The sequence below is a fragment of the Diabrotica virgifera genome, chromosome 5 (assembly GCF_917563875.1).
Source record: "Diabrotica virgifera virgifera chromosome 5, PGI_DIABVI_V3a".
Taxonomy (NCBI): domain Eukaryota; kingdom Metazoa; phylum Arthropoda; class Insecta; order Coleoptera; family Chrysomelidae; genus Diabrotica; species Diabrotica virgifera.
Genome location: NC_065447.1, coordinates 258,130,484 through 258,157,428, shown reverse-complemented (window position 1 = coordinate 258,157,428; position 26,945 = coordinate 258,130,484). Strand labels below are relative to the sequence as shown.

General features: G+C 32.4%; 2 protein-coding genes across 5 annotated transcripts in view; one reads left to right on the top strand and one right to left on the bottom strand.

Moving 5' to 3' along the window:
* LOC114324831 (protein O-mannosyl-transferase TMTC1-like) overlaps positions 1-26,945 on the top strand; it is a 176,401-nt gene that overhangs the window by 22,124 nt on the left and 127,332 nt on the right. The window contains exon 1 of one of the 3 annotated variants that reach the window (XM_050651158.1): positions 24,535-24,678. The exons of 1 other annotated variant lie outside the window; for it this stretch is intronic. The gene's annotated coding sequence lies outside the window, so the exon portion shown is untranslated. Of the gene's footprint in view, positions 1-24,534; positions 24,679-26,840; positions 26,891-26,945 lie in introns of those variants that run through there. One more of the 3 variants, XM_050651159.1, reaches the window with a different exon arrangement.
* LOC114324849 (aquaporin AQPAe.a) overlaps positions 1-26,945 on the bottom strand; it is a 119,972-nt gene that overhangs the window by 68,783 nt on the left and 24,244 nt on the right. The window contains exon 1 of one of the 2 annotated variants that reach the window (XM_028272731.2): positions 23,684-23,969. The exons of the other annotated variant lie outside the window; for it this stretch is intronic. Within the exon in view, the coding sequence (XP_028128532.1) occupies positions 23,684-23,699 (16 nt within the window). The 5' untranslated portion in view covers positions 23,700-23,969. Of the gene's footprint in view, positions 1-23,683; positions 23,970-26,945 lie in introns of those variants that run through there. 2 annotated transcript variants of the gene reach the window in all.

Genomic DNA, 26,945 nt, shown 5'->3' with positions numbered 1-26,945 from the left:
AAAAAGAGGAAAATCAAAGAAGCAGTCCTTCTCGTGAATGAACCATTTTGGAAAGAAATCCCGAAATAGGTCGATTTTTATTTTTAAATTATGACTTTTTGACGTATATATTATACTAGTAACGTCATCCATCTGAGCTTGATGACGTAATCGATGATTTTTTTTAAATGAGAATAGGGGTCGTGTGATAGCTCATTTGAAAGGTTATTCAATTTTCTATTCAGTATTATAAACATTAAAATAATTATTTATACAGGGTGCCCAAAAGAATTATTTTTTGGAATTAAATTAATTGAGACAAAAAGAAGAATGAATGTAATTTATTTAATTCAAAATACATTTTACTGCTATCATAAAATGTAAAAAAATGTTTATTTAAATAAAACTTGCTTTTCGCTTAAATTAAATGTTCAAATTATCAAGGGGCAGCTTTAATATCGAATTTAAGAGAGAAATAATATTTATTTGTCAAATAAACATTTCTTCCTGTTTCCTCACAGCAGTAAAATGGATTTTGAATTAAATAAATTACAGACATTCTTCTTTTTGTCCCAATTAATTTAATTCAAAAAAATTTCTTTTGTGCACCCTATATAAATAATTATGTTAATGTTTATATTACTAAATAGAGAATTGAATAACCTTTCAAATGAGCTATCACACGACCCCTATTCTCATTTAAAAAAAAAATCATCGATTACGACATCAAACTCAGACGAATGACGTAACTAGTATAACATATATGCCAAGTCAATTTAAAAATAAAAATCGACCTGTTTCGGGATTTCTTTCCAAAATCGTCCTTTCACGAGAAAATGAATTTATCCCAACCTTTACGTGCTCACTGTATTTTATTTATTATTGAACATAGATATAGTCCTCATAAAAATTATGAACAACTAAGAGATACTGAGAAGTTACAATACTTTAGACACAATATGTAAAATAAATCCAGATGTGCCCTTTTACAAGCCATCGTGCAAAGAAAAATATTTTAAATGAAGAAGAAATAAAGAACCTGAGAACCTGGTTCAACACAATATCTGATCTAAGATAAAGATTGCCATGATGATCGTCAACATTCGTCACGGATCGGCACATCAAGAAGAAGATAGATACAGTTCTGTCATATGCAAATATTCGTGTATATGACTATTCAATGGAAACATACGATACTTCTCGAATAGGATTATGTGCAAAGCTTAATAGTATTATTAGTGGTAATAGCATTAATTTTAACAATACGTCTAATTGTTAGTGTAAAGAAACGGCAAAAACATGCAATTCCTTAACAAATTAGCATAGAGGTGTTTGATTGTAAACAAACAATGTACAACATTATAATGATCACAATAATTTTGTGATTTTATAAATGATATAACGAACTATAACGAATGAACTGACGAAACCAATAATAAACAGATCAGGAGGAAGGCCAAAAATGATCGAAAGATCAACTAGGTATAGGTATCAAAGAAGGAAATTGCAAACTAGAGAGAAAAGATTCAGAACCGGAGCGAAAGGAAAAGATAGCAGACAAAACAAAAAAGCAAAAAAGGAAAGACAGCTTTAGGTTAACATGTTGACGAACAGTGCGTCAAATGTATAAGCAAGTGTTGTGACAATATATGTATTTTGCATAGTAGAATAGGGAAAAATGCAAAGTCTATGGACGTTGCATTCTTCTTCTTCTTCTTCTTCTTGTGCCACTCCTATCGGAGATTGGAAATCATCAAGGCTACCCTGACCTTGTTTACAGCTGACCTAAAAAGTTCATTAGTGGTGCAGCCAAACCACTCTCTCAAATTCTGCAACCATGACATTCTTCTACGGCCTGGATTCCGCTTTCCTTCTATTTTTCCTTGCATTATATTTTGAAGTAATGCGTATTTATGACCTCTCATCAGGTGACCCAAATATTCGAGTTTTCGTCGTTTTATCGTTAACAAAATTTCTGGGTCTCTTCCTATCCATCGTATTACTTCAAAGTTTGTGATTCTTTCAACCCAACTTACAGTTGAGTCCGCGAGTCTTTACCCGTGCGTCATCATTTAAAGCATATGAAATAAGTCGGAAATCTATTTCACGCAACAACAACTGACAGAAAGTGGCTACTGTTCCGATTACGGGTTTTATTATAAAATTTGACGTTATCAAATACATAGAATGTCAAATGTAAGTTTTGCTTCAAAATTTTTGTGCAGAAGTACAGCTACATTTGAAGTAGCTTAATAAATTCTTTTATTATTATTGATTAATAAATAAATAAATAAATAAACAATTTATAAAAAAAATTCAATAACATATTTTATTTTTGTAATTTTATTCACTTTGACGGAAATCTAAACACAATAATTTCTTTACTGTGTGAATGACGTTAGCTTTGTATGTTTTAAATATTAATTGCCAAAATATAATTATTTACCTTAAAATTTCAAAGCCCAATATGAAATTAATTGTGAAAACAACTGTTTGTGTAATATAAAGAAACTTCAAAACGCAAAAATAAGACGAAAACCGCAAAAAGTTCAACTGACTGACAGCCACAAAAGTAAACAAAGCAGAAACGTCAAACAAATTGTGCTTAAAATATGAAAACATACCGAATCGTCTTTTTTTGTACCTATCTCTTTTCAATGCACCGAGTCTAGATGGTTCATAAAAATAACATGTGTTTTTACTTAAGAGGAAACAGTAGCGATCAACAGGTAGCAAAAACGCGATCCAAGATTGCGGCTGTAATTTTGAATATTTTTTCGAGATATTTGGCACAGGTATTCGTAATATAATAAAGAATGGCGGTACAGAGCCCAATTTGAAAAATATATTAATATGTGGAAATTACTCTGCAATTAAATACAATATTTAAAAAAACGAGCCTTTACCGCCATTAAGAAGAACAAAAAATACACTTTCTTCAAATAAACTTTTTTATCCGATGCCTAGATTTTGTGTCATTTTGGAACTACTAAAATTTTTTATTTCATTAGTTGTTAAAAAATGACACAAAATCTAGGCATCGGATAAAAAAGTTTATTTGAAGAAAGTGTATTTTTTTGTTCTTCTTAATGGCCGTACAGGCTCGTTTTTTTAATATTGTATTTAATTACAGAGTAATTTCCACATATTAATATATTTTTCAAATTGCGCTCTGTACCGCCATTCTTTATTATATTATGAATACGTGTGCCAAATATCTCGAAAAAATATTCAAAATTACAGCCGCAATCTTGGAACGCGTTTTCGCTACCTGTTGATCGCTACTGTTTCACCTTAATAACAAACGGCAGCTGGTTTGTCATAAGTTTCATGCGTGGAAGTGAATGATGCTAGATAACAAGTACGTGTTTTATCTCGCCAGGTATTAATGACGCACGGGTAAAGACTCGCGGAGTCAACTGTATCTTCAGCATTCGACGGTAGCACCACATCTCGAAACTTTCAATATTTTTTATGTTGTTCTGTTTGAGAATCCAGGCCTCTACACCGTATAATAGCGTGTTAAATACGTAGCCTCTTAGTATTATTAATCGTAGAGAGATGCTTATATCTCTGTTGAAGAAGAATTTTCTCATCTTTATGAAGGTGGCCCTGACAATTTCGATACGTCGTCTTTTTATTTCATTGTTTTGTGTCCAGTTTCGTTTAATAAAGTTCCCAAGTGTCACATTACATCAATGGAAATTAGACGTCTATAAGCGTTCTGTCCGTCAACGTGTTAAATTCCATTCGGGGCCACCACCATCGCGTTGCGTCAGAATAACAAGGTTCTATCTGCAATTGTTGTCTAAACTGAGATTTTTATGTAACTTGGGTCTATTTTATGTTCTTTACCTTAATATGATACTAACACCGACATCTATTAAGAGGTGGCTGAAATACGTAAGTTACAAGATTCTATCTGAGAGAATTTTAAATGTTGATAGGTTAACAAGGTTCTAACTGAAATAAAAAACAGTCAACTAAGTACACAAGGTCCTATCTGCAAGAACTAAAAGTGTTTTTAAGTTAACAATAAGACTATATCAAATAACTTGAAGTTGTTTTATTATATAATAATTGTTAAACAAGTGTATATGTGGAAGATAAACCTTTATTAAATAAGTTTAAATCATTTCTCAAATCAGGACTCCGTTGTAATAACTATTGAAGTAAACTTTTAGGATTAATAAAAATATATTAATTTTTTTTAAGTTTACATTGTTATTACATACAGGTGGCGATAATAGTAAAATAAATACATAACATAGAAATTGTAGTAAAGAAAAAGAAAGACGTTCTCACAAACAATTTATTTTACAACTGACGACCGGTTTCGCTGTCTATACTTTGCACAGCATCTTCAGGTCCCGGTTAAAGTAAAATTAAATGCTACAAACAACAAAAGACACATAAAGAAAGGAACATAACATAGAAACTTTAAACAGTCATAACTAAAAATGGCACCTGAGGCAGATAGATGCGTTAGCGACATCTATCCAGACGCAGAAAAAATTCTCTATAAGTCGGAGTGCAGAATCCTTGGTAAATAACTACCTATCTGTTGCCTGAGCTTCTTACAAATTTATAAAGACAGAGGCCAATGAATAGAGGACATGGAAGGATCTAAAATATAGGTACATCCATCAACTGCCCGCTTATCTAGATAATATTCCAACAGAGTTCTGCATCCTTAGTACTCAAATATGAGTAAAATGAAATAAAGAAAGGCAGCTTTAGATTTTATTCGATTCGGGGCCACCACCACCGACTGACAATGGTTTCTGCTTTTCAGCGTCTTCAGAGGCGCCTGTGGTGTATCCCAATCCAAGCTGTCGAAGTTTGCATATAAATAAAATATTAAGTTAGCTTCGGGATACGCGGCTCTGAAGATGCTGAAAAGCAGAAACCATGGTTAGCCGATGATGATGGTGGCCAAAGGATTCTGCACTCCGGCTTAAGAATTTTCTGTGTCTAAAAAACATAGTAATCTTTGGGAAATAACCTAAAGGAAATATGCGGACAAATCCACCATCACCACGTTAAATGGATTAAAAGACCTAACGGAATATTGAGTGGCTCAAGTTCTATTGAAAATGCATAAAAATTAAGTAAACATTCATTATTGTGGGATGTCGGTTAGTCATAATCGTTTGATAAAGATGATAATGTCTATGATAAGTTTATAACGACTATAGAATCAAAAATCAAGGGATGTGGCGAAGAAACAATTATCATAATAAATACAGCGGTATATTTAATGACTAACAAGGCTTATCTCTATTACATTTTAGATATTACATATTAATCATGTTATTATAATATGATATAATAACAAATTCGCCGAAGACGAAGACAAAGTCCATTCTAATTTCTAATGCCGCGTCGTCATGAATATCTCCAATAAGTCGGAATAATTCCCGTAATATGCTCGTGAGTAGTGATGTAAGAAGAGAATATTCTCAAGAAAATATTCTCGAGAACGAGAGTATTCTCGAGAATATTCCCGGCTGGAATATTCTCGTTCTCGAGAATATTCTCTTGAGAGTTGCTTCGTCCTTACTCATGCTAAGACGATACATAAAAAAGAAAAATGAAAAACGGAAAATTTGGATACTGCGTTTCTAAGTAAAAGCGAAACAATGAGTAATTTAACTATGGAAATAATGCTAGACAATTATTTGTTTAAGGATTTTACAAGAATGTCAAAAAGTGATTTCGAACTATTAATAAATATGATAGGGCCAAGAACCGAGAAGAAAGATCAAACATGAGAAACGCAATACCAATCTCAACAATATTAGCTATTGTTATTTATATAAACTAACAGTTTTAGTTTAATGTATTTATTCAGGGTGCACTACTCTTCCATTTTAAATACGAGTAAGATTTCGGCCACCAGCCAAATGGCGATATTTTCATTAGATGGATGTAATGTTGCCAGACACATACCAAATATATATTTTCGGCAACATATTGCTTCAAAAAGCTGACGACTCGTGAACAGTAAAATCCCACAACTTCTCATCAGTACCTTGAAATGCAGAATGTAGATGACCAGGATGAGCTAATGATAGAAATAGATTCTGAACCTGAGGCCTCATGTTTTTCTGATTAAATCACCACATCCATTACTTGCATTATTTGGTGTTAAGAAGAAACTTTCATTTTTTTATCAAATAAATTTTGTGTTCTCTGTTGTTTTTTAATTTTGTTTATATGTATATAAAGAACACTGTTGTTTACTCTCATAATTTGGTAGATATATAATTTCATGATTTGTAATACCCTATTTTCATCTTCAACAATATCATTAAGTGCGTCATAGGGTTCATTCTCAGAAAATTCTCCATATCGAGAATATTGTCTGATTTTTCATACTCGAAAATTTTCCAACACTACTCGTGAGAGACATTCATCATAGATGTGCTGGATTGTCTGTCTAGAGGCGTCGCAGTCACAATCTGATGATGTCGCTGTTTCCCATTTGTGGAAAAAATCTGAGCAGTGCCATGAGCAGTGCGCACTGGATTTAATGCATAACATTTTTTGCGATTTAATTCCATTCCGGTGATATTGTAAATAAAATATAGCCTTTAAACCATGTCTGTAGTGTTGGTCATTTGTCTGTTGGTAACAATCGAGACTCCACCATTTTATAGAGCAGGGGTGGGCAAATACTTTTTAGCGCGGGCCAAAATGAAATTTTCAAAATGTCTCCCGGGCCGGAGACCTATACCATACCCAGTATGTACGCTGCGCACACGCTAATGTTTTGGTGGAGGTTTTTCTCTGCCCAAGAAATTTTTTTGACAAAAATACTATGAGTATCATTTTAAAGAATTTGGACAAAGGCATTTGACTGTTAATAATAGATAATTCTAATAATCAATTGTCATAGTTGGGTGTGGGTGTACATGCGAATAATTTATTCTCAGTAAAATTACGAATTTTTTAATGTGGCCCATTATATTAAGCCATAACAAGGATCCAGATAAAAAATGAAATTCAGAAATTCAAGAGCAGCCTTTATGAAGATAAGGAAATTTCTGAGTAACTAAAGATTCAATCTGCAAATCTGATATCGAATGGTAAAACGTTATGTTTTGATGATGGTCAACCATCATCAACGAAATTCAAAGGAGACACCTGATCTGGTGTGGTCATGTAGAAAGAATGGACGACGACAGGCTGCCAAAACAAATTTTAAAATTGAAGCCAAGGGAAAGAAGAAAGGAGGGCCGAAACAATCCTAGCTCTGTGGCATTCAGAAGGTAACGTCAAAAAGGAACCTTCACCCTAGCGGACGCAACGACAGACGGACGAAGCTGACAACTGGGAACCGGAAGGCAGAGAACCCTATAAAAAAACCGGGATAATAATAAAAATAGTATGTCCACTCTGTTCTCGTTTATTGGATTGTTAATGCTGACTTAATGAGACGGCTGGAAGGTTTTGAGATGTGGCTTTTTAGGAGAATTTTGAAAACACCATGGACGGATCATATTACGAACGACATGGTGTTGCACAGAATGGAAAAGAAACAGAGAACTTTTGACCATCATTAAAAGGAGAAAGACAGCAAAGAGAAAGGACACATACTTAGAAATGATAAGTATGTTGTTTTAAGTTGTTGCAGCAGCTGATTATGAAGGGTAAAATCGAAGGAAAGGGTTCCTGGTAGACGACAAATACCCTGGCCGAAAAATATTCGCGCCTGAACCGGGTTAAACACAGATGCTTTTAAGAAAAGCAGTAGAGATTCATTTCATGGAACACTACGAAAAATAATATGTACTGTTGATTTCAACAAAATTGCTTAAAAGAGATGAAGAGCGTGGGCGCAAAATTTCGGACCAATGCTCTTTAAATGCATTCCTTTTTTTCGAATCCTGAGAAAACTAATAAATATTTTTGAAAAATTTAAACGCAGAATGAAAGATTACATTATTACCGATAGCCGAAAATCCCTTAGAATAAACAAACAGTTTCTTTTGAATGAGATATTTGAAATTAAAAAACACATTAAATTTTCTCTTTTTCTTCACCCCTGTGACTTATTAAAATAAACAGAAGTTTTCAGGGACTTTAGGCCCTCGGCAATAACGTAATGTTTCATTCAGCGTTTAAATTTTTCAAAAATACTTATTAGTTTTCTCAGGATTCGAAAAAAAATGAATGCATTTAAAAAGCATTGGCTCTTAAAAAAATTGCCTGCGGGATTTCTCAACGGGCCGGATAAAGTAAGCAAAAGGGCCGAATCCGGCCCGCGGGCCGGCTTTTGCCCACCCCTGTTATAGAGTCATAATTTTTGTTGTGAAGTTGTTCAGCTCTGAGTGAAAGTGGCTTTCTGGATTTTACTCTAGTACTCCGTTGCACTCTAATCTAATAAATCTATAAAAATGAAAATAAAAGACAGTTTCTGTTGACGATGCACAATCTCCAGACATTTGTTTCTGTCTTACGACGTCCTCAGTAGAGCTGCGTGCACAGCTCTGAGTCAAAACGAAACCAAACTGTCTGTTTAAGTGGAATTCCAAATATAGTTTAAAATCCACTTTTAGGACGCTGTAGCGACATCTGTTAAAGAAAAGAGAAAAGTCTCAGATAGAAAATTCACTATTAAAGTAATAGTGAATAATTATTTATATCTGAAACTTTTCTTATTGGAACCTCTTTCTGGCAACATCCTTAATCTCTGACTTTTGCAATTTATAAGACAAGAGGCGACGAATAAAGAAAGCGAAAAGGACTCTACAATATGCAGTCACATAGGCTTTCATTCGTCTGGGAAAAAAGGTCCGAAAGAAAGTTCTCAATACTCAAAAAATGAGGCAAATCCTTAATCTCTGACTTTTGCAATTTATAAGACAAGAGGCGACGAATAAAGAAAGCGAAAAGGACTCTACAATATGCAGTCACATAGGCTTTCATTCGTCTGGGAAAAAAGGTCCGAAAGAAAGTTCTCAATACTCAAAAAATGAGTAAAGATAAAAGTGAAAATGAAAGACAGCTTCTGTTTCTGAATTCATTACTCTGGTCAAAAACTATCTTTAAAGAAAAAAGGTTACAGTAACAGCTTTATAACAGTATTTTTAAAAGTGTTGTACTTCGCATGAATGTGAAACCTGGCAACTCAATAAAAAAGGAATAAAAACTTCTTGTTCTGAAAAGGGATTTTTGGCGCAGATCAGCTGTTATAACCAGAATGATACACGTAACGAATGAAGGAATAAGACAAATCGTAGACAGACAAACCAATAGCACAGAGAAAGAAAGAAGAAATGCAGCAAAAACAGCTTAGTTGGTATAGACATTAACCTACCGAAATTAATATTGGATTGGCCTGTACAAAAAAACACGAGGAAGACTGAAAACAACATGGAATGATGGAGTTCAAAAGGCGATGCCAGATGGAGATCTATGCCCAGAACACTGGGCCGATATACATTAATGGAGACTGGGAACCGGAAGGCACAGGATGCTATAAACCGGACATTGTATACAGGGTGCGGAATTAGTACAGAGTTTGTCGTAAGAGATATAGTCCAAGTAATGAAGCATAAAATAAGACAAAACCTCGCAATTTTTACAGAATGGATCGATTTGCATGAAAATTTGAGAATAAGTAGTGGACAGTCCAAGGATCACAATCTATATAATACCGAAAGGCGCTTTTACCGTGGGGGTGGTTGCCACCCCATCTTATCTTATATTTTGACAAAATATAATAAACTTGGTAAAAACTTTCATTCTAAACAAAAAACGTTCTAAACATTTTTGTGATAAAATTAATAGTTTCCGATTTTTTCGTTATCGAAATTGTTAGTTTTATATCGAAAAAATCAATGTTTTTAACAAGTTTTCTGCTAATAACTCCAAAAGATTTCGTTTTATCAAAACAACTTTGACTTAAATGTACCTTTTGAAAAAATAAACAAAACCGGTTTTTAAAATTTTCTTTAAGACCAATAGTAATCGAGCTATACTTTATTGTATGTTGCTCTTATTCGTCAGATGGTAAATATTGTAGTTTAAAAGTCAAAAGACGGGAAAACTATGCATTTTTCGAGGATAACTTGTTCAAACTAATTTAAAGTATTTAAAAATATCTATCTTCAGAAATAGGAAAAAATTGAGTGACGTATAATGAAAAGAATGTCAGTCTCTATTTTTTTCAGCGAAAAAGTGATCGGAAGCAATCGCCCTAATCACCACCCTAATTAAAATTAGTCATTGTCCTTATTTGGTCTTTTTTATTTATGTATTGTTATTAGGCTCTAGAAGTTTGACCGGTCTAGAATGGTTAGTTTAAAAAAAATGTGAAAAGGGAATAACGAATTTTTGTAGTTTGGAAAAAAATGGCTTTTTCTTTAGAATAGAAAGATTAGCATCAGAGATACGAAAAAATTTTTAATTATGAAATTGTAGCTTATTTTAATTCCCAAGAGCCTGATTTGCAAAAAAAATTTCTACAGCAAAAATTCAGTGAACTATTGACAATTAAACCTTGTAATAACATGCAAAAACCACCTTTACAAACCCTTTGAAAGTCACCTCTTTTTGCTACTGAGGACTTTTAAAAGATTTAATATTAATAGACTTATAGGTCTTGTAAAAACCTACAAAATTATTATTTGCCAAACTTTCTATAAAAAAAAATGAAAAAGTTACGGTTAAAAAATCAATATATTTTTTTGAAAAAAAGGAGAAATCCAATTGGAAGCATAATAATGTAAGTTAGCGGTGTTTTTATTAATTGTCTTTATTCATTCTTCTTTATTTATCTATTATTAATAGATTCTAGAAGTTTAAGTGCCTTATTAGAATGATGAGTTTTTAAAAAACTAGAGTTAAAAGCGAATAACGAATTTTTGTAGCTAAGTAAAAAGTGCCATTTTCTTCAGAATAGAAAGATTAGCATCAGACATACGAAAACATGTTTCAATATAAAATTGTAGGTTATTTAATTCCCAAGAACTTGGTTTGAAAAAATTTTTTCTACGGCAAAAATTGAGTGAATCGTAAATGAGTATATCAAAAAACATGAATTTTTTCGATATACTCTTTCGATATCGGATAAATCGAAAACTAATAATTTTATCAAAAAAATGTATAGAAAATTTTTTGCTTAGAATGAATGTTTTTATCAACTTTTGCGGTCAAAATATAATAAAAAATTTCCACCCCCGATATGGGGTGGCAACCACCCCCATGGTAAAAGCGCCATTGGGCATCATATAGATTTTGATTCTTGGACTATCCACTCCTTATTCTCAAATTTTCAAGGAAATCGATCCATTCTGTAAAAATTGCGAGGTGAAAAGCTTTGGTTCCTGGACTAATACGAAAAATATTTATTTAGGTAAAAGTTAGAGCATAGATAGGACCATAATTTAAAAATATTTTCGAATATACAGGGCCACCCGTATTGACGGGGTGACACAAACTTATGTTTTTTTAAATGAAACACCCCGTATATTTTTACATTTTTGGATCTTCCTCGATGATTTCTTTCTTAGATATATATGTTTCGACAAACGAGTAATAATTGGACTTCCTCGTACTAATGTCGCACCCTCTATATCAAGAAATCTAAAATTAAAAAAAAACTTGAACAAAGCTTCTTCTTTACATGTTAAATTAAACAATACACCAATATACTTTTCCTGGAGTTCATTTTATTTTATCCTATAAAATAAATTAGTTACAATATAAAGACCTAATGATCAGATCTACATTGTTTGCCTTAGATAAATTTTGTGAGAGTGTGAAAATGTATATTATGTTATGGATATTATAAACAATATTAATGTAGGTTGAGATATAGCAAATTTCATTTACATAAAAAGCAGTTAATCAAGAGATAACGTAATCCCACTGGAAATCTGTGCATATGTACAAGGAAAATAAATATTGATATACAAAAAATAAAAAAAATACCAAATACAGGTTCCGCTGGTTTATAGCATGCTAACATATTTTATAAAACTTATTTTTAAGTTATATTATAATATGCACTTATAAATAAAGCAAATAATAAAATATAATGATATAAACAGCGCGTCATAGAAAACGGGCACCCTAAAAAATGGGTAATTTTTGAGGTTGCGTATCTCCTAAATCTGTTGTCCGATTTAAGTGATTTTTTGAATATCTAATAGCCTTATTCTTTGTCAATATCCCTGTAGTAATATTTTTGCTAAACAGGTAAATTTTTATTGTATACCGGGTGTACGAATCAAACTGTGTTTTTTTCGCAAAGTTCGCAACACCCTGTGGAATATCTTAGCATTTATAAAATACTGAAATTAAAACCCAACTGTAGCCTCAGGTTTTCTCAACATTCTGTTTTTTGATTCATTCGCTTATGTTGGATAATACAAAAGTTAGGTACTTTAACAATTAGCCATGTTCTTTTTCAGTACAGGGTGTTTCTAAACAAGTGCGACAAACTTTAAGGGGCAATTCTGCATTAAAAAAGAATGACAATTTGCTTAATAATGGTATGTCCGCAAATGCTTCGTTTGCAAGATACGGGATGTTGAATTTTTTCTTACAAACTGATGATTTATTTATTGCTTTAAAACCGGTTGAGATATAAAAATCAAATTTGATGGGTTTTAAGAAGTAGTTATTGCACATTTTTTGACATATGCCAATAGTGAATATAAAATTCTTGATTGCAAGTCAAAAAATTTGTAATAACTATCTCTTAGAACCTACCAAATTTCATTTGCATGTCTCAACCGGTTTTAGGGCAATAAAATAAATCGTCAGTTTGTAAAAAAAATTCAACATCCCGTATCCCGTAATCGAAGCATTTGCGGACATAAGGTTATAAAAAACGGTCATTATTTTTTAATGCAGAATTGCCCCTTAAAGTTTGTCGCACTTATTTACAAACAACCTATACTGATGAAGAACATGACTAGTTGTTAAAGTACATAACTTTTGCATTATCTAACATAAGAGAATGAATCAAAAAACAGAATGTTCAGAAAACCTGAGGCTATAGTCGGGATTTAATTTCAGTATTTTATAAGGGCTAGAATATTCCACAGGGTGTTGCGAACTTTGAGAAAAAAACACAGTTTGATTCGTACACCCTGTATACAATGGAAATTTAACTGTTGAGCAAAAATATTATTACAGTGATATTGACAAAGAACAAGGCTATAACATATTCAAAAAATCACTTAAATCTGACAACAGGTTAAGGAGATACGCGACATCAAAAATGACCCATTTTTTAGGGTGCACGTTTTCTATGACGCGCAGTGTAGGATATGGGCCACGATTGTTTCGTGGCTGATCAAATTCACGGGGTTTTAGAGTGTATCCTTATGTATTTTGACATACTGAATTCGAATTTCAAACTTACTTTTGCGTCAAAAGATACGGAAATTTTAAAAACAGCTTATGTTTCATTTCGCTTTAGACACGATCCACCATCCCCATTCGTCCGTTTCGGTCTCTAGACCTCTTCAGTGGGACTACATGGACACCTTTGGATCAAAACGAAACAAAGCTGCCTATTTCTGCAGAAATATAAAAATAATTCTGCATATCGGACGCTGTAGCGGTAGCGACATCTGTTACAAAGAAATGTGAAGTCCCAGATCTAAACAATCTTCTTCTTCTTTTACTTCTTAGAGATCTTTCCATCTGTTTAATTCTGAAGCTGCCTCTTATTAATTTCCTGGGAGGTAGATTGCTAACTATCCCTCCATCTTTTAGGTGGTCTTGTGGTCTTCCGCGGGTCATTCGTCTTACATGGTTGTACCACATCCTCTTGCGCTGCCTTCCCCATCTTACAATATCTTGAATTTTGCATTGCTCTCTAATGTTTGTATTTCTCACCCTGTCTCTTCTTGATTTCCCCACTATTGTTCTTAGGTTTTTCATTTTGGCAACCCTTAGCACCTGTTTCGTTTTGTTGGTGTCTTCGCGCACTTCTGTGGCATATGTCATGATCGGTCGTATGCAAGTCTTGTAGATTCTAATTTTACTATCTGTGCATATATACGGATTTGACCAGACTATCTCCCGCAGACATCCTAACAATGAGATGCTTTGATCTGATCTAAAGATCAAGATCTAAACAATTCTAACTAAAGACCAAGATCTCAGATCTAAACAACAAATATGAAAATTCTGGTAGAACTACTTTCTGGTAACATCCTTAATATCTGCCTCTTACAATTTATAACGCAAGGAGACGACGAAAAAAGGAAAAGAAAGGGGCTCTACAATACGCAGTCACATTCCGTCTATAAGTTTAGGAAAAATTCCAACGGAAGTTGATTCCTTGTACTCAAAATATGACTAAAGAACAGTTTATGTTTCAGTTCGGTTCAGAGATGATCCAGCATCCCTGTATGTCCATTTCGGTCTCTAGACCTCTTCAGTGAGTTCAGTGGGACTACATGGACACCTCTGAATTGAAAAGAAATCAAGCTTCTGTATAACTGTGTTACATTCAAGTCTGTGTTACATTTTGTCTATATTTATTTATAATGAAATTTTCAATTTAACTAATACAATTCGTTATACTTGAACATGCTTTCAAACAATTGGAGTGGGACGCCAAAGGAATACATGTCAACGGCGAAATGCTCTCCCACCTACGATTCGCAGACGACATAGTTCTTATACCAGACAACTTAAAAAAGAGTAGAACTATACTTACTGAGTTAGATGCCGCCTGTAAAAAAGGTGGTTTAAACATACATTTTGGAAAGACACAATACATATGACAAATCTGGTACTAAGCGAAAATCCAAAAGTCGACGTCAACGAAATAGCATTGGTCAATAAATATAAATACTTAGAGCATGAAATCTAAATTGCCAGGGACAATCAAACTGCCGAATCACAGAGAAGGATCACCTTAGCATGGGCCGCATATGAAGCTCTATTAGACATCTTCAAGAGCAACTTGCCAAATTATTTTAAGGAAGAAGTTCAACCAACGTGTGCTTCTAGTCATGACTTACGGCGCCGAAACATTATCGTTAACCCAGATCACAGCAATGAAACTTAGAGTGGCCCAAAGGAGAATGGGACGGTCACTACTTGGACTGACTCTCAGAGACAGGGTCAGAAAGGAAGAAATCAGAATAAGGACAGGCGTCACAGATGTCATAGAGCGAGTAGCATGGCTGAAGTGGAATTGGGCGGGCCATGTAGCCAGAATTAAAGAGGGGAGGTGGACCCAAAAAATTACAGTGTGGAGATCAAGAGAAGACAGAAGAAGTAGAGGTAGACCACGTACGCGATGGACAGACGACGTCAAAAGGATTGCTGGGAATTGGGTGCAGAAAGCCCAAGATCGACAAAACTGGAAGAAATTAGGGGAGGCCTATATTCAACTTTGGATACAGAAGGCTAGATCATGATGATGATACTTGGCATCGGTATCCACTGCAAATCTATTTCGTTAATTGTGCTTTTCTGAACTGGTTTTAAATTAAAGTTTGTTTAAACTATAGTATATGGCTAACTGCTGGGATTTTTCTTTTAAGGTTTTAAATTGGTTTCATTGACTATTCAAAAACTGTAACACATTACATTACAAAATTACGAAATAAGGAGACTGACAACTGACCACGACTAAGTAGCCTGATAACTGACCACAACAAAGTTACCTTTCATCAAACAGTTTAAAAATAACTGTTCTAGCCACATACCTATCGTTAATTTTGTTTATTTCCGGTGATATTATTTTTAACGGTTGCTCTGAATAAAAATATATTTCCAAATTTGGTTTACTTATCATTGGGAGATTGCTTATCAAAATATCTAATATTTTACAGATAAAAATTATATCAGATATTAAATAAATGTGACCTGTAATAATTAGGTAGTGATTACTTTAATAGGTACCTGATTACTTAAAAATAAACGATATATAAATCACGTATGTAAGATGTGCAAATAAAACTTACTCTAATGTCGAAACTAGTGTGAAAAATAAAGAGATAGTTCAGTTGTTTGAGATTTACTCCAAAAAACCGGTCAAATAAGCTGAATTAATTTTGCTCAGAGCTTAGAGAATCTCAATTTTGAGAACCAAAAAAAGGTGCAAAAATGTTTGCCACTCCTACGTCCGGGCTTCCTCCTAAGACACTTTTCGTAGGGGGGAACGAAAGACATCGATTTACCAAGAATCTGTATGCCTTAGAAAAAAATGTATCAAAAAGAAATGTAGCTAAAATTTATTAAACTTTTTGTGTAAAATTAACCGTTCTCTCAGAAACAACATTTGAAGCGACCGGCGATTTCCAATGTCAATTACGCGCGCGAGATCAATTTTTTAAATGAAATTTATATCGACTCTAAAAATTCGATATCTTTTGATAAGACCGTCCTAACGACAAAAATCAAAATGCGCTTTAACGTGAATATTGCAGCTTTTGTATGCAATTTTTGAATTTTGCGCAAGTGAAGTCAGCTTATATAAAAATAATGTCAAATCATTTTTAGATCGTTTATAATGTGAAAGTTGGGATCCCAGCACCGGCGAGAACATTTTTAAATTTCTATAGGCCCCAAGTCGAATCAGCCTGAATAAAATGAGTACCTTGGGTAAAATCAGGGGTAATAATAGGCGGTTAAAGCGTAGCACTGTCCCTGTTACCTTCCTTGTATACCTTGATTTCGCGCGCGTAATTTACATTCAAAATCGCCGGTTGCTTCAAGCATTGTTTCTGAGAGAGCGGTTCATTCTACACAAAAAGTAAAAAAGTGGTAATACGTGTTTCTGTGCATTGATGACTGGAGTAATCTGGGATTTTTTTACAGAAATGTCCGATTCTTACCATCTGTGACGTATTATCGTAAACAATTATTAGTTTATGTCTTTTAACACGAACTGAACAATTTGTGGACAAAATTATAGCTCCACGAAATTTATTTATAATAAAATAAAGTTTTTATGTTGAAACCATAGCATTAAAATTGTTAGGTGGACTTTATTATTAAAATTTATGTTTGTAAAGTGAAATACCACTTACTGGATGTTTGGCTGAATTTTATATGTGAAAACTTTGTGTGAAAAAAAAGTTCTTGTTTCGAAGAGAACTCAACATCATTAAATATTAAAATGAATTAACAATAATAAGGATATGTAGAAGACATACATGAAGTATTTGATGAATGAAAGGAAAATAAATAAATATAGAAACAAATTAAAAAATAAACGAAAACGATTAGGGCGCGACAACGAAAATTACGTAGTAAAACAAGGATTAGTTACACATTTTAATGGTAGGGGAGCTAAAGCAGAGATTTTTGCAGTTACTCAAGCGCGCCAGATTAGCACATGGGGAGAAACCTTGTACCCTGTAAATATACCTGTAGCATATATTGGCTTTTAATACAGGGGAGTTCGTTAAGGGGGTTCCAAAAATATATATCCTTAGAAAAACTCGAAATCGTCCGATTAGGATAAGGTAAGTTAAGTACATGCAAAAGGGTGCATATTTCAAAAATCTGACGATTTGAGCGGGGCGTAAGGAAATGGGTGAGTCACAAAGTTTCACAAAAAAAAGCGAAATGAACGTCAGATCGAAAAACTAAAAAATACATGTTCAATATTTTTCAAAAATCTATCGAATGATACCAAACAAGACCCCCACGGAGAGGGGTGGGGGTAAATTTAAAATTGTAAATACGAACTCCGCGATATTTCGCGAAATGAACATCAGATATGCAAAATACACATATTGAATATTTTTGAAAAATCTATAGAATGACACGACCCCCACAGAGGTGGAGTGGGGGGTTACGTTAAAATCTTAAATAGGAGCCCCCAATTTTTATTGCAGATTTGGATTCTTTACGTAAAAATAAGAAACTTTTTTTCGAGACTTTTTTCGAATTATGGATAGATGGCGCTATAATCGGAAAAAACAATTGTTGAAATTGGAAAATTAAATTAAAAAATGGACAAATCCCCCACTTTATGGAAAACTTAACTTAATTTTTTTTGTCTTAGGACCTACTCTTCACAACCCAATCGGTCCCCATAACGCTCGAGTAACTGCAAATTTAGCATACTTTCCTCCCCTACTACAATAAAATCAGTTTTTCTCGGGACTGTGGAATAATCTAGCAAGATTTTTAGTGAATATATCTATAGAAATAAAAATTACATACGTATTATTATTTTATTATTAGGTATGTTATTGCCTTATCATTGTTAGTTTGTATCTTAGAGAATCTTAAAAAAATCCCAGTGTATCCCAGAGACCTTTTTTATTCACTGAGCTTCTGACCACAATCCAGTTGCTGCTAAATTCAGGTTAAATTTAAAACAATCTAAAAAGAGACAAAACAGACACAACATTGATCTCTCAACACTGAGAAACAAAATTTAACGATGAAAAAAAGATAAATCAAGAACTACTGCCAGCTACAACTATTGATAACAGAAAAGGTCAGGATGCAAATAGCTTCCAGAAGAACTTAAACGATACTATAATACAAGTTAAGTAAATATGAACTCAATAAAAGTGCCAGAGAAAGAAAAAGGGATTGTGAGATAGATGAAATAGTTAAGTTAACGTAGAACAGAAGGTTCAATATAATATATGTACATAAAATCAGAGAAATCACTAGAAGCTACAGATGTAGGCAGGGAAATCAACTAATTGATGGCAACGGGCAGATAGCAGCATACAACGAAACAAAAAATAGGAACATTAAAATGATATATATAGAAGACCCTTTTCAAGATAAAAGACAGTTGAATAACATCAGAAGTACCAGGCAATGATAATAAATAAAGAGGTAGTGTATGTGCTCAAGGATATCAAAAACGGAAAGGCACCTAGTCCAGTTAGTTCAGAAAAATGAGAAAAAAAATATCCTGTTGGTGACACAACCACCTCCAGGCCGAAACCAAATTTTTTGAGTAGTATGGACATCTATATTAATAACATTTATGTTTCCTGCAGCCGATTTTGATGATATACATAGTTATAAACAAATGAAGATCAAAAGACGATAAATTTTCGCTTTTTTCGTCTATAAACAAAAAGTTAAGCATTTTAAACAAATTTGAGAGTAAAAAACTCATAAATCGTCTAAAAAGTTTCAATATGGCGTGCGCTGAATATGTCTATCCTTTTTGGTTGCTTAGAAAATTACAAAATAAATAATAAATTTTGAGTTTTTATAAATATTCATAACTTATTTAAAAATTAAGTTAGAACCTTCTTATTACACGAGTTGCTAAGACTTCTGCTGCTTAAATTATATTTTAAATTTCAAAGCAATTAGTCAAATAGTTTAAAAGTTATTTAATTTGTTTATCCCAAATTAATATTTTTTGCAACGCTATAAGTCAGAAAATGATGAAGTTACACTAATACTTTGGATAGTTTATGAAAAAAGAAGATTTATACTATTAATTTAATTTAAAAAAATGACAAAAAATAATTCTAAACACTGCAAAATTATTTTGCAAAAACATGTGAAATAAAAAAAGGGGGGGCTAATGTCGTCCCTAATTGTCCTAGGACAATTGTTTTTCTTTCTAAATGTGTATAAAAATTCAGTCTTTCCAAATCTGAAAAATTAATTTTTCTACGGGTAACGGTTAAAAAGTTATTCTAATTGTTTATAAGTAAGCAAAAAATCGACGTGTTTTTGCAAAATAATTTTACACTGTTAATTACTTTTTGTCATTTTTTTTAATAAGTCAATAGTATAAATGTTCTTCTTCCATAAACTGTCGGAAGTCTTACTGTAACTTTCTGACTTACAAAAATATATAAATAAAAGTGTTACAAAAAAAAATGAATTTGGGATAAGCAAATTAAATAACTTTTAAACTATTTGACCAATTGCTTTGAAATTTAAAATATAATTTAAGCACCAGAAGTCTCAGCAATTCGTGTAACAAGAAGGTTCTAACTTAACTTTTGCATAAGTTATGAATATTTATAAAAACTCAAAATTTATTATTCATTTTGCAATTTTCTAAGCAACCAATAAGGATAGACATATTCAGCGAACGCCATATTGAAATTTTTTATATAATTTATGACTTTCTTACTCTCAAATTTGTTTAAAATGCTTAACTTTTTGGCTATAGACGAAAAGAGCGAAAATTTACCGTTTTTTTATCTTCATTTGTTTATAACTATGTATATCATCAAAATCGGCTACAGGAAACATATAGGTTATTAATATAGATTCCCATACTACTCAAAAAATTTGGTTTCGGCCTGGAGGGGGATGTGTCACGAGAAAAATATTATTTCTCTGGTCTAAGTCGAGATAACTGTTGAAAAAATATAAAAGTTGCTAAACGAAGACAATATACATGCGCTTATTAAGCTTATTATACTTTTTGATACGGTCTATGAGCCAAGAGAAATACCGGATGATTATTCGAGAGGGTCGATTACTTTACTTGGGGGGTTTTGCGGATGGCAAAAATGGAAGGAGTGCAGAAACGGGGTTTTTTGGAAATATCACCGACCGCTTAAAGACAAAGATCTGAGCAAAAAAAACAAAAATATTTAAAGCAGCTATTAGACCGGATATCATGTGAAGTAGGATTAATGGTCTTATCAAAAAAGATGAGGAAATACTAAGAATAATAAAGAAGGACAAGGAGAATATAAAAAACTGATGAACCATGAAATATTTAATACATTTGAAATGAAAGTAAAGAAAATTTATTAAAGCACAAAAACTGAGATGGTTTTATCGCACTAATTTAAACCTTTAAAGAAGACGCACTAAGTAGGAGGATAATGAAGTGAAAACCTGTAATAAACATACCAAAAGAAGACCAAAAATTAAATGGAACGACCACCTAGAAGAGGATATGTCAAATATGGAATTTGAAAACTTGAGAGAAAAGATTTAGAACCAGAGAGAGTGGAGAAACAAAGCAAACAAAGCAAAAAGTATAATAATCTTTGAAAAATACTCTGAAGGGTATATGCTAACTAATCCACCGCTTCAAATGGATTAAAAGCTACGTATACCCTAGCAAGAGTCATTTGAAACAAAAATTTTGACCTGTTCTTTAGGATTATCAACCAGTTAAAAATATAAAAAAACATAGCTAATATTACAAAAGAATTAACTCCAGATTCGTTTGAAATAGGTACTTCCTATTTATTTATTCTTTAATAATTTTCTATTTAATTTAATTTAATTAATAGACTAATAAAATAAAAAAAGTCAAAATGTAAATTCGTATAGGTTGAAACAAATTTTATATCAAAGTTTAGGTTGGTACAAAAGATATTTTCGAGAAAGTATCCAAATCATACAAGGGGATCATTGTTTAAATAATTAAAAATGGGTCATTTTTGCAAAAAAAATACTTTTTTCACTGCTGAGGTAATTCACTTATTATTCAAGGTCTACGGGATTTTTTTCTGCAAAGTTGAAGGGTAAATTTTTCGCATAAGACTTACTTAATTAAATTTGACCCCCTATTTATTTAAATAATTGTATATAAAACTTTAAAAACAACTTTTAAAAAAATTATTTTTAGCGTTTTGAATAAGCACTATAAAATGTCTTATTTTACAGACGAAGTTGCGCTATGTTACCAGTATTAATCAAAAAACAATTGGTCAAAAAATAATTAATATTTTTTGAGATATTGAATTTGTTTATTAAATGTTACTATATTTTCCATTGCCAAACCCCGTTGTTGCCAAAGAAATATTCACCTGCATAAGATCTCATTATTTTTATTTTTATGTATATTTTCGATAAAATGTATTGATAAATTCAAATTTCAATTAAACTTCCCCCTAAAATGGCATTTGAAAATTATTCAAATTTGTTTATAATTTGTTTTTTTAATAACGTCGCGGTGATTAAGTATTTTGAAATGCCGTTTCGATATTTGGGTTCCTGGGAATTTTTTACTAATTAACAAAAATTTTTTGTCGTTTTTTCCTCTTTTTTTTTTGGAGTTATATTACTACGGGCCCTTTTAGGGTTAAATCTCATTAAGATTGTCGAATCTCTGAGTTGTAGATTCTAGACCTAAAAATATTAAGATTTAACTAAAATCTCTTAAATAAAATGTGGCTACTTACTGAGTTACAGGGTGTTTTATTTAAAAATTTAGAAATTATTGTTACCAAGTATTTTAAAACTATTTGACGTATCCTTATCATACTTGGCAGAAAGTGTGGCTATGATACACCCTACTAAATTGTGATTAATAAACGTTTCTAGCTAGTGCCAGAGGCGTACGACAGGGAATAGTGAATGATTGACCCTTCCCAAATTCTACACCACTGAGTGAATTACTATTTTAGCGAAATTTTTAGATTCTCCAATACTTTGTATGTAAATAACTTTATTGGTATCGATAAAGTCATCAGTTTGCGAGATATTGGAAGTTTAAAATGAATGAATGAATGAATCAAAATAACTATGCCGTTTCATTTTTAACGTCCAATATCTCGAAAACTAATGACTTAATCGTTACCCGTAAGGAGCATATCATTTACATAGAAAGTATTGGAGACTCGAAAAATTTCGCTAAAATACTAATTCCCTCAGTGGCGTAGAATTTGAGAAGGGTCAACCATTAACTACCCCCTGTCGTACGCCTCTGGTAGTAGCTAGAAACTTTTATTTATCAAAATTTAGTAGACTGTATAGTACCCACACTTTGTGCCAAGTATGATAAGGATACGTCAAATAGTTTGAAAGTACTAGGTAAAAATAATTTTAAATTTTTAAATAAAACGTAACCCAGTAAGTAGCCACATTTTATTTAAGTGATTTTAGACCAATCTTAATATTTTTAGGTCTAGAATCTATAACTTAGAGATTCGACATTATTAATGAAACTTAACCCTAAAAGGGCCCGTAGTAATATAACTCCAAGGAAAAAAGAAGAGGAAAAAAACAAAAAAATTTGTTAATTAGTAAAAAATTCCCAGAAACCCAATTATCGAAACGGCATTTCAAATTATTTAATCCCCGCGACGTTATTAAAAAAACAAATAATAAACAAATTTGAATAATTTTCAAATGCCATTTTAAGGGGAAGTTTAATTGAAATTTGAATTTATCAATACATTTATCGAAAATATACATAAAAATAAAAATAATAAGATTTAATACAGGTGAATATTTCTTTGGCAACAACCGCGTTTTTGCAATTGAAAATCGAATAACATTTATTCAATATCTCAAAAAATATTAAATATTTTTGGACCAATTTTTTTTTATTAATACTGATAACATAGCGCAACTTCTCCTTGAAAATAAGATATTTTATAGTGCTTATTTAAAACGCTAAAAATAATTTTTTCCAAATGGGTTTTTAAAGTTTTATGTATAATTATTTAAATAAATAGGGGTTAAATTTTATTTAGTCAGTCTTGTGTAAAAGATTTACCCTTCAACTTTGCAGAAAACAATCCTATTGACCTTCATTAGTAATTGAATGACTTCAGCAGTTAAAAAAGTATTTTTTTGCAAAAATGACCCCTTTTTAATTATTTAAACAATGATCCCCTTGTATGATTTGGATACTTTCTTGAAAATATCTTTTGTACCCACCTAAACTTTGATATAAAATTTGTTTCAACCTGTACGAATTTACATTTTGATTTACATGTAGTGTAATTTTATTTTACTAGACTATAATAAGATTTAAAAAAAAATAAAAATTTTTAAAATAAAAGTTTTAAAAACTCACCCCCTGTTCTACCCATTTTTGTAATTACAGAACACTCTAGAGGTAACACAGACTAAAGCGCGAAAAACGTGTCTAAAGCGCCGGCTGTATGGCTCCAACCTCCAACAGAAAACTTCAGGAAAATCAAGTGCGCCCGACTTCGCGAAACAGTTGAATGAAGATAACGCTTTTATTACGATCAGTGGTACTTGTCAAGTACGTATATGTTGCCAGAACAGAACAGTCTTGATCTAGGTATTTTAATTCGTTTATGTAGATGTTTATATGAGATTGTTTGTCAATGCAGCACCGTCTTGATTATTTTTTATCGAATCGTCTCCCCGTGAAATTTTGATTTTTATGGACGCCTACACATGAGCGGATGTTTGGTATTTTTCACGGGGTATTAGCGATTTGCTACACTTTGTTTACCGGTCGTCCATAAATCCTTATACATATTCATTGGAAATGCAAAATTTCCAAATAAAAACAAATGTATTCATTGTTAGGTTCCAGTTCTACTAACAAATCTATAGCATTGTGTTGGAAATTATTATATTTTCTATATTGTTCCTGTAAAGTAACCGTAAACAAGATCTCGTTCACTGGACATGAATTCAAAGCAAAATGTCATAAAATTCAAATTGAGTTGTACCCGAAAAATAGGCATCGCTAACATCCAAACGCCGTAAAGTACAACTCTAATATCTAGGAAAACAAAGAAATACGAACAGTTTTATTGCTTAGACTACGTCTAATTTCCATCTGCCTTATAGTTAAACATGTCTGCATGTAATTATGTTAAAAGTGCTTGAAATCGTTGGCGTAATATAACCGCAGCTGTATTCTTTTTTTAAGAACATGTCAAAAAGCTTTATATTACTCTTCAATTACTAATTAGTCTGGCTAAAGGTATAAATAATCAGTTCCATTTTATTCCATTCTAAGTTCTTCGCCGCGATGGCAGACGACGTTAATTTGTAAGTACTTGATTAGGGAAAAACCCACAAGCTGTGGTAAGTTTAATTATTCCTTTTGAATATTCCTCTTTTTTTGTCAAAGTGCTATTACAATGTACGGCTAAAATTAACGAAATAATTATAAATTGTTTCACCAAATTTTATATTTACTTTCGTTTTCTTGGCAGTTGAATGAAGATAATGCTTTTTTATTACAATCGGTGGTACTTGTCAAGTACGTATATGTTGCCAGAACAGAACAGTCTTGATCTAGGTAATTTAATTCGTTTATGTAGATGTTTATATGAGATTGTTTGTCAATACAGCACCGTCTTGATTATTTTTTATCGAATCGTCTCCCCGTGAAATTTTGATTTTTATGAACGCCTACTCATGAGCGGATATGTGGCATTTTTCACGGGGTATTAGCGATTTGCTACACTTTCTTTACCGGTCGTCCATAAATCCTTATACATATTCATTAAAAATGCAAAATTTACAAACAAAAATTTATGTTTGTGTTCTGTTTTTATGGTTTCCAAATAAAAACAAATGTATTCATTGTTAGGTTCCAGTTCTACTAACAAATCTATAGCATTGTGTTGGAAATTATTATATTTTCTATATTGTTCCTGTAAAGTAACCGTAAACAAAATCTCGTTCACTGGACATGAATTCAAAGCAAAATGTCATAAAATTCAAATTGAGTTGTACCCGAAAAATAGGCATCGCTAACATCCAAACGCCGTAAAGTACAACTCTAATATCTAGGAAAACAAAGAAATACGAACAGTTTTATTGCTTAGACTACGTCTAATTTCCATCTGCCTTACAGTTAAACATGTCTGCATGTAATTATGTTAAAAGTGCTTGAAATCGTTGGCGTAATATAACCGCAGCTGTATTCTTTTTTTAAGAACATGTCAAAAAACTTTATATTACTCTTCAATTACTAATTAGTCTGGCTAAAGGTATAAATAAGCAGTTCCATTTTATTCCATTCTAAGTTCTTCGCCGCGATGGCAGACGACGTTAATTTATAAGTACTTGATTAGGGAAAAACCCACAATCTGTGGTAAGTTTAATTATTCCTTTTGAATATTGCTCTTTTTTTGTCAAAGTGCTATTACAATGTACGGCTAAAATTAACGAAATAATTATAAATTGTTTCACCAAATTTTATATTTACTTTCGTTTTCTTGGCAGTTGAATGAAGATAGTGCTTTTTTATTCAATCAGTGGTACTTGTCAAGTACGTATATTATGTATGTTGCCAGAACAGTCTTGATCTAGGTATTTTAATTCGTTTGTGTAGATGTTTATATGAGATTGTTTGTCAATACAGCACCGTCTTGATTATTTTTTATCGAATCGTCTTCCCGTGAAATTTTGATTTTTATGGACGCCTATTCATGAGCGGATATGTGGCATTTTTCACGGGGTATTAGCGATTTGCTACACTTTGTTTACCGGTCGTCCATAAATCCTTATACATATTCACTGGAAATGCAAAATTTACAAATAAAAATTTATGTTTGTGTTCTGTTTTTATGATTTCCAAATAAAAACAAATGTATTCATTGTTAGGTTCCAGTTCTACTAACAAATCTATAGCATTGTGTTGGAAATTATTATATTTTCTATATTGTTCCTGTAAAGTAACCGTAAACAAAATCTCGTTCACTGGACATGAATTCAAAGCAAAATGTCATAAAATTCAAATTGAGTTGTACCCGAAAAATAGGCATCGCTAACATCCAAACGCCGTAAAGTACAACTCTAACATCTAGGAAAACAAAGAAATACGAACAGTTTTATTGCTTAGACTTAGACTACCTCTAATTTCCATCTGCCTTATAGTTAAAAATGTCTGCATGTAATTATGTTAAAAATCCTTGGCGTAATATACATAGGCGTAACCAGGATGATCCTAAGGGGGGGGTTACAACTAGCTGAAAGGGGGGGGGTTACAACTACTGGAAGGTCTCTGAGGGCTATGGTGTTAAGCGTAGATAGCTCAAAGTACATCCCAATGGGGGGGTTACAACCCCCAAAACCCCCCCCTGGTTACGCCTATGGTAATATAACCGCAGCTGTATTCTTTTTTTAAGAACATGTCAAAAAACTTTATATTACTCTTCAATTACTAATTAGTCTGGCTAAAGGTATAAATAAGCAGTTCCATTTTATTCCATTCTAAGTTCTTCGCCGCGATGGCAGACGACGTTAATTTATAAGTACTTGATTAGGGAAAAACCCACAAGCTGTGGTAAGTTTAATTATTCCTTTTGAATATTGCTCTTTTTTTGTCAAAGTGCTATTAC